Below are 14,101 nucleotides of genomic sequence, written 5' to 3' on the forward strand. Positions count from 1 at the left end.
TCTATCTATAACTCTACCTGTCAAATAAAAAAAAAAGGATAGAACATAATAAAAATGGTGGATAGGTTTTAAATGTGTTAAATGGCTAAACATTTAAGTGTTTTACTTATAGCTGTTTTTTTTTTTTAATTCAGTTAATTCACTTCTCTCCAAATGTAGAATTGTTTTTGAAGAATTTGTGTATTTCAGAATTAGAAGTGCCAGCTAAGAAAACACAAGGGTTGAAATTAACCTACTCACAGCTTTTATTCAGAGAAATCTGCAAATCTGTGTTTTGAATAACAGCAAAAATGTCTCTACAGAAAAGGAGGGGTTGTGATTGGCAAAGGTTCCTGTGACTGTTTATTGTCACTTGTTAGACTCAGCCTTTGGGCTGTTGTTGGTATTCTTGGGGCAGTGATTAGAGTGCAGTGATAAGAGACTGCAGTGAGGAGAGAGGAAAGAAGGGGATCTTGCTAAATGAAAGTGGGGGAAATAGAAAGGTAATTGATAACCAGTGATTTTTGGAGAAACTCTGTGTTAGAGTTCCTCTTAAGATGTCTTCTTAAAGCTCAGTGGTTCCATGGAAAGAGTTGGTGCTCTGGTAGTTAAACCCTAACAGATTTGGACCTCAGATGTCTGTGACACTTTGACTCACTGCTCTTGGGATATCCAGGAGCACTATATAAACAACACCACTCATTTTCTGTCTTTCATTCCCTGTTGCTCTGTTTAAAAAAATCCAGAAAAAAATCTGTGGGAGAAAAGTCAAACTTATTTTGGGGAAAGTCAATCTATGTTTTGGAATACAATTAATTCAAAAACTTGTTAATCCATTGATACCATCTCTTTCTACATTTAGCCATGCATTTAAAAAATTGGGTAACTGCTCTGTTAGGCAGCACATACACTAAAAAGTTGAGTAAAAGATTTTCTGCGTTTGGGGAAAAAAAAGTATGAATTCTTGGCAAGCTTTGGGTTAATTGAAGCACAATTTGAAGGGACTATAGTTTAGTAAACCATTTTTGCCTTCATACTTTTAATTTCCTAGAACTTCCTATGCTTGAAAAGGGTTATTGGTTTTGGCATTTGGAAAGGAATCAACATATAGAACAGAGGATTACTCGGGTGAAAAGGGTCTGCTGCCTCATTAGATTTTGGGGAGTCTTCAGTGTGGCCATGAGTGAATCAATGTTGCATGCTGTACTTTTGATGGAAACTTCATATCCTTCATAGCAGGTGTTTTGGGCCTATACATCATCTCACTTCTTTTTTGCTTATTCTGAAATCAGCATGCAATCTTCCAAAATATGCAATATGCAATATTTGTTGATGTCCCTTCTACTCTTTTGAGTTGGTACAGAGAGGAATCTTAATTACATGCAATTATAGTATAAAATGTTTAATTTTTATTGTGGCAAAATGTATAAAATATTCTACTTAAAACAGTTCTACACTGTTGACTTAAATTAGTACATTTCTTTCCCGATTGCCTTTCTCTTTGTTTCTAAAGTTTCTAGAATGTCACTTTTCATAAATCACAGAATAAAGGTTGGATTTTCATTTATTTTTTTCTGATGGTGATAAAGTTACTGATTATGGATGTTAAAAATGGACCTTCAAGGAGTTGGGCTAATTTGGCAAAAGGTCAGCTCCAGAATCACCAGCAAATATATTTCAGATATGACTTTAAATGTGCTAAAAATGTGATTTACAATTGCAAATAAGCCTAGTCCTAATCCCAAATAAGTATCTGTTTAGGGAGTTAGGGTAAATTATAAGAATTATAATAAATTCGCAGAAATAAATAGAAACAGTGAAGTTGTAGCAGCCCTTAGAACACAAGAGAGAAATAATGAAGAAATGATGAGGGGAAAGTGCTGGAAGGCATGGCTTAAAGCTGAGCCTGCAAGGAGCCCCAGGCTTTTGATAGAGAAAACTCAGATGGTTTTAAGGGCATAGTCAAAGGTACAGAGACAGCATGATATGTATTTGTAGAGTAAAGTGATTCATTTGTATATCGCAAATGTTTCCTTCCTGGCCTTCAGGGTAACTTTTCTCCATGAGTTAGAGCTGGAGAAAATCCATCCTTGCTATCACTTCTTGTGAAAATGTCCCTTGCAAAGGATCATAGTTAATCCCCTGTAACCCCTGCCATGGAGTCAGAGTTTCATATATTTCAAGACAGGTTTCTGTTTCTCCACTTTGCCTTTAAGACAATACATGTCCTTCACAATCTGGCATTGTATCTTTGGTTTTTACCATAGAACATTTATCTTGTTTGCAAATTGCTATTACTAAATTAAGTAATAGCAATTTCCAAAACAGTATGATAAGTCTTAAAGAACAGCAATAACAAAAATAGAACAAAATCTAAACAAAAAGATTCTAGTGTAGTTGAGTCAGTAAAGAGGAGATTCTCAAGGATGTGCTTGCACTGCTTCCAGGGGTGAGTGTGTACTGAGCCGTCTGTTCTAGATCATTCAGCTGGTGTTGGAATCTGATGCCCATCCATGAGATGAGCTGGTTCCTGGGATTATAAAAACATTGGATGGTTCAGTCTGTTTCCATCTTTAAAAGCCTGAAAGGGGAAAATTAAAACTTTAGCATTAATTTGATCAGTACATGGTCTAATAAACTCGAAATTCTTGGTTGTTCGATAAAGATAATATTATTCCCGTTAAAACATATACCAGAGATAGAAGAGATGAAATAATTCTGTACAGGCAATAGTTCCCATCTGATGATTGGCATTTGATAGTATTTTAGAGTCATAGTTCTTCCTGATTTAGTAGAAATTGTTCAACATTAGAGTTAATTCAGGTAGGACTCAAATTCTGTTACTTTCTGGTTTATATGGCCTTGCACAAAGTGCTCAGGTAGCTCTGATTCTTGGTTACCTACTTTAAAACAAAAGATTAATATGAGAGCCTGTCTCATGGGGTTGCTGTAATAATGAAATTTATATATGTAAACTCAAGTTAGCACTTATTAATCAACAGGTATTGCTAATCATTTTTTGACATTAGCATCTTAAAAGTCACTCCCTCTGTGCTTTTCCCAGCATGAGAAGCTGATCCATGAATTGGAGGAGGAGAGACAGTTACGTCTTCAAAGTGAGAAGCGGTTGCAGGAGGTGACCCTGGAGTCTGAACGCAACAGGATTCAGATGCGCAGTCTGCAGCAGCAGTTCTCCAGGTAAGGTTTCTTAGTGAGCATGCTGCTTCCTGAGGCGCACCCCTCTTGGCATCAATAACACCTAGGGTTGGATTTCCATTCTGCAAGCTTTGGTTGCATTTGAGCTAATTTCCCAGGCTTTTAGACCATCTCTTCTGGCCATCCCTTTGCATTTGGACCAGTTTCCTGCAACTTTCGATTACACCTTACATAGTCCATGCTGTATTGTAGCTTTTGCTCCCCACCCCCAACCAAGGGTATCTTAGTGAGCTGTGGTGACTGTGTGCTCTGTAGACTTGTCTTTCTGTGTAAGGCCAGCCTGCATGATGAGATTTCACTCCTAATCACAATCCAATTTTACCATAGTATGAATCTCATCGTTCAGTAAGCTCTTACTCATTCCTTAAAGGAACCACTTAAGAGTAGTTTAAAAATAGAAAATTGCTTCCTTTTTTTTTTAAACAAGACACAGGCAGCATTTGAAAGAAAGATTTTGAAAAAAAAAAAAAAGAGCTTTTGTTAGATTTAATTGCAGCACAGTCAGAATCTTTTAGTTTCCAATAATAGGTTAATGTGGGGCTAGGAGATCATTCAACCTATTATGTTAAAGTCTATTCAGTTCATTGGGGAAAAAGCAAGACAAACCTGTGTACTTGTAGTCCTAGGGTCACAAACAGGCGCCCTGTGGGAGGTGAGATGGGAGGGTCTGCTTTCATTTTTATGCTTCTTTATTTACAAAATCAAGACACCTTTGAGGTTTAGGTAATTTTATGACAGGCCAGTGTTTTGCAGAAAGCAGGGCACATGGCAGGCACTCATTGAATACTTGTAGAGCTAATAAATGTCTTCCATATTATCTAGCACAATTTTTGCTAGTCATACAAGATAGCAGTAATAAATATGCTTTGATCAACTACCATATGAGGTCCAATGATAGGACCTATAATTAGTTTCATTTGGCACCATTAATATTATCCTAGGTGGCATCATGTTTGAGAAGTTGCCTTATAATCCACAAGAGCAAACTGTTAGTCTTGCTTTCACATACTTCCGGGATTTGGTAACTCTTTAATTGGTGATGGGCGTAACTTCCTTATTATGAGACTTTTATAATGATAGCTTGTTTTCGGTTTTAGTTTTAAGATGTGTTGCAGTGATAGACTGAGAATGCCTGAAGTTTGTTCTCTTTTTATAAACTTTTTAAAAATTATATTCCTAACAATGGCTAATGGCAGAAATGTTTGTAGCTTTGGTTTAGGCTTCTTAAAGGAGCAGGGCAGGAAGGATGGATGGCTCCTCTGGGCTCAGTGTCAGAACCGAATGCCCTGTTCAACTCCTCAAGCCCGTGATAATACACAGGTGCTATAGAAATACACCCGTCAACAGCTTAACAAATGGACGTCCCACCCCTCGTGGGCTATCACTTATACCACCTTATCCTCGGTATTTCATTCAGCTTGATGCCAGCTCCAGCTTTATGTCTCCCAGTTTGAAATCAAGGAGTTCCATCCACTAAATCAGCTTTCAGATAAGCACTGCTTTACAATATTTTCTATCTTAATGTTCAAGGAAAGCAGGAGGCAGATCTTTGCTTATGTCTGCACTGTCTAAATGAGATGCCTTTATATGTAAGCCATTGATTTACTTTATGTGAGACACGCATGGTACAGTAAATTATTTTCATAAGGTACTGGGTAATCTGTTGTAAATCCCAGGACAATCCCATACAGACTTGATAAACACAAGGATTAAGACTATCCTAAGCTGAAGGAGAAGATAATTATGTGTACAATAAATGATGGCTATACATGTAGCGCATGTGGCACCCCAGATAGCATTTCTAGGGAACTTTAAGGGGCCACATTTCAGGGTAAATTTTAGGGGGTCTTTTCCGATTTCACTAGCTTTGTGAAGGTTTTTATTTTTTTCAGAGCAACTAGTTTTCTAAGGTGAACTTTTTGGTTTTATTGAAGCTTTAAGTCCAATTAAAACCAGGCAACTGAAGTAAATCAGCCAAAGTCAGGGAGAAAGCATATATAACAGATAAAGTAATTACAAGATAATTTGGGTAGACTCATTGAACCATTTCTGATGGCCTTTTACAGTTTAAACTTGATTTTAAAGACATTTCTAGTTGGGCTTATTTAAAAAATCTTGTTCATTTATGTCTGAAAAATTGTCAGCATTATAGAATATATATCAAATGTACCACCTTTATATTTGATCAGCATCTAAAATAGTAATAGAAATTTATAATAAAAATTATTATACTGAACATTTTTACATTCATCTTTTTTATATTTATCCTTCAGTGTGTTTTCCTTGAATTGATGAGGTGTTTTTGATTTATGATAATAGATTATGGAATTACTTTCAGCATTGTTCATAGACTAGTGTTACTTGGTAAAGTTAAGCTAATAACCTTTCTGAAAGGATGTGGTGTGGCTTAGAATAAAAGGCAGATTTACAGTAGGACAGAAAAGGCAAAAAAAGGAGGTTGTGATACTGATCTTAGCCATATAAGCCCACTGGTTTTCTGACAATGAGCTTATAATTTAACTATGAGATTTCTAGCAGAGACAACAAACAGGAAGACATAAGGAAAATTTGTAATTGTGTAAATTTTAAAGGATACTACTAAAGTGAGGAACATTAATTAACTCTGGTAGTATATTTATAGTTGAATGTATCTCATGCATTCTTTCCCAGAAGACACTGAAGGGTACGATGAATAGTGGTTCAAAATGGCACAAATTGGATTAATTCTTACAAGTACTGCTACTTATTTTGTGGCACATCTATCTGAACAGTTAAGCAGTTTTGGAATTTCATACTTTAAGAAATAGGAATGCTGGACCCATGTCTAAGGAATCACATGTAAACTAAGAGCTTATACACTGCTCAAGATTCTCAGGTCAAGTTCTTAGACTGCAGATTCATGGCAGCATTTAAATGTGTAGGCGTGTCTTTCCAGCACTTCTTTCATGAACCTGAGCACAGAGGCACAAAATTCTGGCAGAGGAGTTTTCTTAACATGTTTGATGGCACTGTGGGTGTGGCAGCCTCTCAGCAGATTGAGTTTTAACTTCAGGTACCTCATGAGGAAACAGTGAGAGTGAATAGTGGAAGTCAGATGCTGGGATAGTTACAGGTGCATGTGGGAAGTGACACTGAGGTGTCAGGATGAGTGATTTAGGAGAGACCAGCTGGGACTTGGTTTTCTGTGATGTCAATTCTGTGATGGAGCTGTTGGCTTGAAAGCACCAGGCAAAACTTGAACATTTGTGAGTATCTGTATTAATGAGCAATGGGATCACTTAGGTGATAAAATGTATGAAAATGGTTGAATGAATAGTACTCTTTTATGTCACCACCAAATCATCAGCCACAATCTCTTCCTTCTTCTTGACCTCTGATTAGGGAGTAATGATCTGCAATGGTCCTAAGTTTGGGCAATAAAAAAATCAAAAATGAGTGGTCAGAGGTTAGTTACATAATCAGCTGTGTAAGCTCCTCCATCAGAAATGTACTGGAGCAAGGGTGATTCAGGCAGGCATGATCAACTTAGTTCAGACCGCTGACTTCCTGGAATTAAATGCAAGGAAGGGAAAAAAGAGATAGTTGACAAGGCACCTTTCCCCACCATTGCAGGAGCCCTTCAGCAAGGTAGTACTTAGGGGCAGGTGGCAGTATTAGGGTTGCTGCCTCTTGTTGTTAGTTCATGGTATATAGCAAAGATGATTTCCAGGTGTGACAATGATTGTTCAACCCATTATTTGTGTTGTATATGATATGTGGCTGAGCATATCTTATGAGGGCTTAGGTTTGTAACCATCTGAAGTTCCGCAACTACCTCTACCTCCCCACCCTTCTGATTTGTAATTCTCAAACTGGCCAAGATTAGTGGTGTGCACTGAGGCTATGGCACTGCCTTCTCTTCTGGGTACCCATATAAAGATAGTCATGGTTTACATTCCCAGTGTTGTTTTTCCACCTTGAATTTGTGAAATGTTGAGGTCAGATGCGCCTGGAGAAGCATTTTGAGGACCACTGTCTCCAAACTAGGACTGGTTATATTGGGTTGTAATATCAGGGACTTTAAAAGAACAACAACAACAAAAGGCTTGTCAAGAGAAAAGCACATGTACTGAGTACCAATTTCATACAAACCAGTTGTGATTTGCACATGCATGTGAGTTGGTTCCTTTGAAAATAATCAAATCAGTGTGTAGATGAGTAGTGAACACTGTTTGGACAACAGCCACTCTCAGAGATTCTGCTTATGTGAGCACAGCATATGAGTGTTTCTAGTATAGGTGGAAATGGAGAGGGATTTTGTCCATATTCGGGACAACCAGACCTGATATGTGTTAATAGGTTATGCGGTGGCAGGGACAGCTAGATGAAATGAAAGATTGCAGAGTGATAGTATTGCACATTCATGGCATGTGCTAGAGCTGTGCTACACTATATCTAAGGCTTTAAATTAGAATCAGTCTGACATAATTACCACCTGGCAGATATAAAGTATCTCCAGTTAGCAAACTGTTTCACACCCTAAATACCAGGCATCACTTAGTATTTCTCTGAAGCCTTGAAATGTTCCATGAGTGTGTCTATGCCAGGCACAGAACATGCAAGTTAGGAAAGAAGTTCAGGTTTGTCATTCATAATGATCCGGAATTTTAAAAAGTCAAGCAAATGAGAGGCAATCTTTCACTCTGTGCTTTTCCAGGTTTTCTTTTAGCCTGTTCTGACCTCCTCTGGCATTGTTAGCACTGCCTTGCAGCCATTTCCTTGCTTAATGTAATGGGGATTCTCCTCTCAAAGTTGATGGCTGTGCTTAAGTGCAGTCTGCTGTGTGTTAAACTTCAAGTAGCCATAAATGGAGATGGTTTTACTACTTAACTTGTACACTGGTTGCTGTTCATGTTATTGGTTTTTAGAAACTTTATAGAATCCTGGGGTTTGTTTTTCTGCCCGTTTGGAAGCTGTAGGTACCTGGCATAGAAAAGTGCGGAAGAGAATAGTATGCCTTAAATATCCTGCACACTTAATCCCTTCTGCCTCTGTATCTGGTACATTAAAAGTACATTTCACTTGTATCTTTAGAAGGAATAAAGCATAACAAGTACAGAAAAGCTGTCAATTGACCTTTGGGCAATCAACAGCACCGAGCTCTTCTCTTCTTCTAAATTTGTTCCCATCTCAGACCATCAACTTTCACCTGTCTGGGAGAACAGCTTCCTGAGTGCCTCATTCCTCCTGATGAATACAGAGGGCAATTTTCCATCGATTGGGAGTTGCTATTTCCACACCATCAGCAATATTTCTGGCTGAGACTTCTCATAAAAATGGGGGCATCTCATCTGCTCTGCATAAATCTCCCAGAAGTTTAAAATGGCAAAGCAACATTGGCTAAAGGATGAATTTTCTTGAAATTACGAGAGATAGAAGAAAAGATTTTAAAAGGCATCTTTTAAAATGCACCGTTAACAGAAAACGGATCATATTTCGGTGTCAGAAGTTTATGTCTTAGTGATCTAGCATGGGAGCTCTGCTTGAGCAAATCAGAGGCAGGCTGAAGCCTACACTGTAGAGAACTAGAAGGAAACCATTTCTACCTCCCTGAGCAGCTAACTTACTAATTTGTCAGCATTCCTTTATTCTTTTGTGCTTGTTTCTGCCTTAGAAATGATAATCCTGTCACATGCTTCTTAGATTCTAAAAACAGCTACATGTTGTTGAGGAGAGAGCATGAAAGGCGTGTGGCCTGTTGTGCATCCTTGGTAAAGAACATGTAATTAGGGGTCAGCACTGTGGCACAGTGGGTTATGCCACGGCCTGCATTGCTGGCATCCCATGTGGGTGCTGGTTCCAGTCCTGGCTGCTCTACTTCTCATCCGGCTCATGGCTAATGCATCTGGGAAAGCAGCAGAGGATGGCTCAAGTCCTGGTACCCCTGTACCCATGTGGGAGACCTGGAGGAAGTTCCTGGCTTCGGCCAGGCCTAACCCCTGTCATTGTGGCCATTTGGGGAGTGAACCAGTGAATGGAAGATTGATCTCTGTCTCACCTTGTCTCTGTAACTCTGTCTTTCAAATAATTAAAAAAAAAATTAACATGGAGTGTAGTTGGAGTTGCATCTCAAAGAGCAGTATTCTGCTTAGTGGGGTAGCTGAATAACCTAATAACTCTGGTTAAGTCATTTGACCCTTCTGGGTCTCAGTTTGCTCATCTGTAAAATAAAGATATTGGATTGCCTTGTAGTTTTATAATACTTTAAGCCCTTTAAAAGACAGTGCACTGTGTATTGTAGTAACTAGGCTACTATAACGAAACCTTCTTGAAGTTTCTTCTTTGCCAGTATTGTTAAAGGTTTACTTACTGGGAAGGTAGAATGACAGACACAGATTTTTCTGTCCTCTGGTTCACTCTCCAAATAGCCTCAGCATCCAGGCCTGGGCCAGGCTAATCTAGGAACTGGGAACTTGATCCATGTCTGCCACTTGGGTGGTAGGAACTCAAGTACTTGAACCATTATATGCTGTTTCCTAGACACATTAGGAAACTAGAACAGAAGCAGAGAAGCCAGGACTTGAACTGGCACACGAATATGGGATGTGAGTGTCCCAGGTTTAAGCCATTGCAACACAATTGCTGTTCCTTCTTGAAACTTCTAACAGTGAGCTTCTGTGCTGGCTGAAGTCTTGGATTCAGTTGCCCTAGTGTCTATGTTGTAATCATAGCCAGCTTCCGTGGGACTGGGACTTGGCCATGTCTGTTTTGGTTGCTCAACTCTAGAGACACAGAGATTAGAAAATTGCCAGACCTAGATGGAAAATTTCTGTTGAGAGCAGCCAGAGAGAATACTGAGGAAGTAGACTGGCAAAATGAAGTTAAAATACTCTGTGGTGAACTTAATCATTATTGCTCTTGGCTCTGATGTTTGTCCACTTGAAGATTTATTTCAGCTGCTTTGGGAAAAAGCCTGAACAGAAAGAATGTTATGACAAGTAGAATTGTTTTCAGTTATAAATTATTTCTTTGAAGAAATAGCCATCAATAGAAGCATGAATGATTTAGTCTCTGTTCAAAATATTTTCTCTATTGCCTGTTAAAATCTTTAATGTGTCACTATCGCTCCCCCAAAATACTTTTTTTAAGAAAATAAGCAAGGGCCAGTGCTGTGGTACAGTGGGTCCCACATGGGGGCCATTTCGATTCCCAGCTGCTTGCTTCAAACCAGCTCTCTGTTAATGCACCTGGGAAGTCAGTGGAGGATGGTCCAAGTGCTTGGGCCCCTGCACTCACATGGGAGACCTGGAAGAAGCTTCTGGCTTTAGGCCGATCCAGCTGTTTGTGGAGTGAGTCAGAAGTTTTAAGATCTCTCTGTAGCTCTCTTTCAAATAAATCAGTCTTTTAAAAAATTAAGTGATATAGAGAAGTTTTATTTTTAAAATTTTTAAAAAGAATTTTATTTATTTGAAAGGCAAAATGACAGGGAGAGATTTGAGGAAGAAGCCACAGAAAGAAATGTACTTCATTTGGTTGGTCACTCCCCAAATGGCAGCAACGGCTGGAGCTGGACCAGGTTGAAATCAGGAGCCAGGTACTCCATCCTGGTCTCCCATGTGGGTGTCAGACCTGAGGACTTGTACTATCTTTTGCTGCTTTGCCACGTGTTTCAGCAAGGAGCTGTATTGGAAGCAGAGCAGCCAGGACTCAAACAAGCGCCTCAGTGTTGGATGCTAATGTTGCATACATTGCTTAAGAGGCAGCACCACCACACCAGCCGCCAGAATGTTTTATTTTAAAACTAGAAACTAAATAAATTCATTCTTTCTCAATATTTTATTTGGGGTGGCAAGTTCAGAGAAAATTTTCTTTTTAACGGTATACAATTTGGTAAGTTTTGACCAACCTATACCCTTAAAAATACCACTACCACCAAAATGTTAAGTATTTCTGTGCTTTTGACAAGTCCCATTTCCACACTTTAAGTCCCCGGCACATGTAATGATTTTTCTACCAGTTGCTTTGCTATCACTAGAAAGGTGATAAATGAAGTTATAAAGTGTTTAATTCGTAGTGTCTGGGTTTTTTCATTTAGTGTGATTCTTTTGATAGATGTTCATGTTGTGACATTTTTCAGCTGTTAATTCCCTTTTATTGCTGAATAGTATTCTGGCATCTAGCTATACTACCCTTTGTTTATGCACCTGACGTTGAATCTTTAGGTTTCTTGTCGTTTTGGGTGGGTATGATTAAATCTGTATTAAACATTCATGCCCACGTGTTAGGGAGTTTTTATGTCTCTTGAATAAACAAGAGGGTCTTCAAAAAATTAATTGGAAATGCATATTACTAAAAAAACTATGCACAGAGTTCAGAATTGTTTCTTACAGATACAGAAACATTTAAATCCATTTCCTCAAAAACTCACTGAAGTATCTTTATGAGCATGGTAATACTACTGAGTCACAGAGTAAGCATGTTTTGCTTTATTAAAAAAATGCAAACTGTTTTCTAAAGAAGCTGTGCCATTTTGCATTCCTTCTAGCAAGGTATAAGAGATCCAGTTCAATGAATGTTTTTTGAAAAAGGAAACATGGACTCGGAAAAATAATATAGGCAAATAGTTAACTTCATGAATTACTGAAAGTAAACATCCTTGTTTAAAAGACTATGGGTCCAGAAAGAAAATTGCCTAGAACCCAGGACCCCTCCAGGTGACTCTTCCCAATCTCAAACTTTATCTTTTCTCAGTAGTAACTATGTCCTGACCATATAGCAGTGATTTATATTTTGATTTTTCCCCTAGAAACCTTTTATTTAAGGTATACAAACTTCATGCATTTCATAAATACTTGAGGAACATAGTGATTCTTTCTACCCTACTCACCTTTTCACCCTTCTTCCTCCTCCTGCTATTCCCATTCTTATTTTTTACTAAGATCTATTTTTAATTAACTTTATATTCATAAATTTCAACAAATAATATTAAAAAACTATTCCTCAACAGTTGAGACAAGGGCTGTTCAAAGTCATTGCATCTCAAATTGTAAATTTCACTATAGATTACCTTTTAGGTCTCTATTAGTTACCGCAGATCAGAGAGAATATAAGATACTTGTCCTTTTGGGACTGGCTTATTTCACTATGTATAATGTTTTCCAGTTGCATCCATTTTATTGCAAATTATAGGATTTCATTTTTTTTGTTGTGTAATATTCCATGGTATATATAACCCATGATTTCTTTATTCATTCTTCAGTTGATGGACAGCTGGGTTGATTCCATATTTTAACTATTGTGAATTGAGTTGCAAAAAACATGGAGGTACAGATAATGCTTTCATATGCTGATTTCACTTCCCTTGGGTAAATCCCAATAGTGGGATGGCTGGGTCATATGGTAGATCTATATTCAGATATCATTTTTTTTAAAAAAAAAGATTTATTTATTTGAAAGGCAGATTACAGAGAGGCAAAGGCAGAGGGAGAGTGAGAGAGGCCTTCCATTTGCTGATTCACTCCCCAGATTACTGCAATGGCCAGATATGAGCCAATTCAAAACTAGAAGCCAGGAGCTTCCTCTGGGTCTCCCATGCAGGTGCAAGGGCCCGAGGACTTGGGCAATCTTCCACTGCTTTCCCAGGCCATTGCAGAGAGCTGGATCAGAACTGGAGCAGCCAGGTCTTGAACCAGCACCCATGTGAAATGATGGCACTGCATGCAGTGGCTTTCCCTGCTACACAACAGCACTGGCTCCTGTATTCAGATTTCTGAGGTATCTCCATACTGTCTTCCACAGTGGCTGGACCAGTTTATATTCCCACCAATAATGGATTAAGGTACCTTTTTCCCTATATCTTTGCCAGCATTTTTTGTTGATTTCTGTATAAAAGCCTTTCTCATGGGGGTGAGATGAAATCTCATTGTGGTTTTGATTTGCATTTCCCTGAAGGCTAGTGAGCCTGAGCATTTTTTCATGTGTCTGTTAGACATTTGGATTTCCTCTTTTGAAAAATGCCTCTTTAAGTCCTTTGCCCATTTCTTAACTGGGTTGTTTGTTTTGTTGTTGAGTTTCTTGAGCTCTTTATATATTCTGGTTATTAATGCTTTATCTGTTGCATAGTATGCGAATATTTTCTCCCATTCTGTCAGTTGCTTCTTCATTTTTTTGCTGAGTGTTTGTTTTGCAGCGCAGAAGCTTCTCCATATGATGTACTCCTATTTTTGAATTTTGACTTTGATTGCCTGTGTCTCTGGGGTCTTTTCCAAAAACTCTTGCCCATTCCAATGTCTTGCAGGGTTTACCAAATGTTCTCTAATAATTTGATGGTATCAGGTTATGTATTTAGGTCTTTGATTCATTTTGAGTGGATTTTTTGTGTAAGGTAGGGGTCTTGCTTCATACTTCTGCAGGTAGAGATCCAGTTTTTCCAGTTCCTTTGTTGAAGAGACTATCCTTGCTCCAAGGATTGTTTTTCGCACCTTTATCAAAGATAAGTTGATTGTAGGTACATGGATTAATTTCTGGCATTTCTATTCTGTTCCATTGGTCTGTCCATCTGTTTTTATACCAATACCAGGCTTTGAGTATATCTGCCCTGAGGTATGTCTTGAAATTTGGTATTGTGATGCTTCTGCCTTTGCTTTTTTTGTATAAGATTTCTTTAGCTATTTGGGGTCTCCTGTGTTTCCATATGAATTTCAGCATCGCTTTTGTATATCTGAGAAGACTGTCTTTGGCATTTTGATTGGTATTGAGTTGAATTTGTAAATGCTTTAGGTACTATGGATATTTTGATGATATTGAATATTCCAATCCGTGAACCTGGAAGTTTTTCCATTTTTTGTTGTCTTCTATTTCTTTCTTTAATGTTTTGTAAATCTTGTTGTAGAGATCTTTGATGTCCTTGGTTAATTTATTCCAAGGT

At 38.2% G+C, this 14,101-nt stretch overlaps 1 protein-coding gene across 16 annotated transcripts in view; it reads left to right on the plus strand.

Annotated features, from left to right (window-relative positions):
* Nucleotides 1-14,101, plus strand: part of NCKAP5 (NCK associated protein 5) — a 1,067,666-nt gene that overhangs the window by 584,972 nt on the left and 468,593 nt on the right. For all 16 annotated transcript variants that reach the window (XM_051849620.3, XM_051849629.3, XM_070071010.2 and 13 more), the window contains one exon: nt 3,044-3,177. In XM_051849620.3, the coding sequence (XP_051705580.3) occupies nt 3,044-3,177 (134 nt within the window). The remainder of the gene's footprint in view (nt 1-3,043; nt 3,178-14,101) is intronic.

The sequence above is a fragment of the Oryctolagus cuniculus genome, chromosome 3 (assembly GCF_051225735.1).
Source record: "Oryctolagus cuniculus isolate XC-2025 breed Fujian yellow rabbit chromosome 3, ASM5122573v1, whole genome shotgun sequence".
Taxonomy (NCBI): domain Eukaryota; kingdom Metazoa; phylum Chordata; class Mammalia; order Lagomorpha; family Leporidae; genus Oryctolagus; species Oryctolagus cuniculus.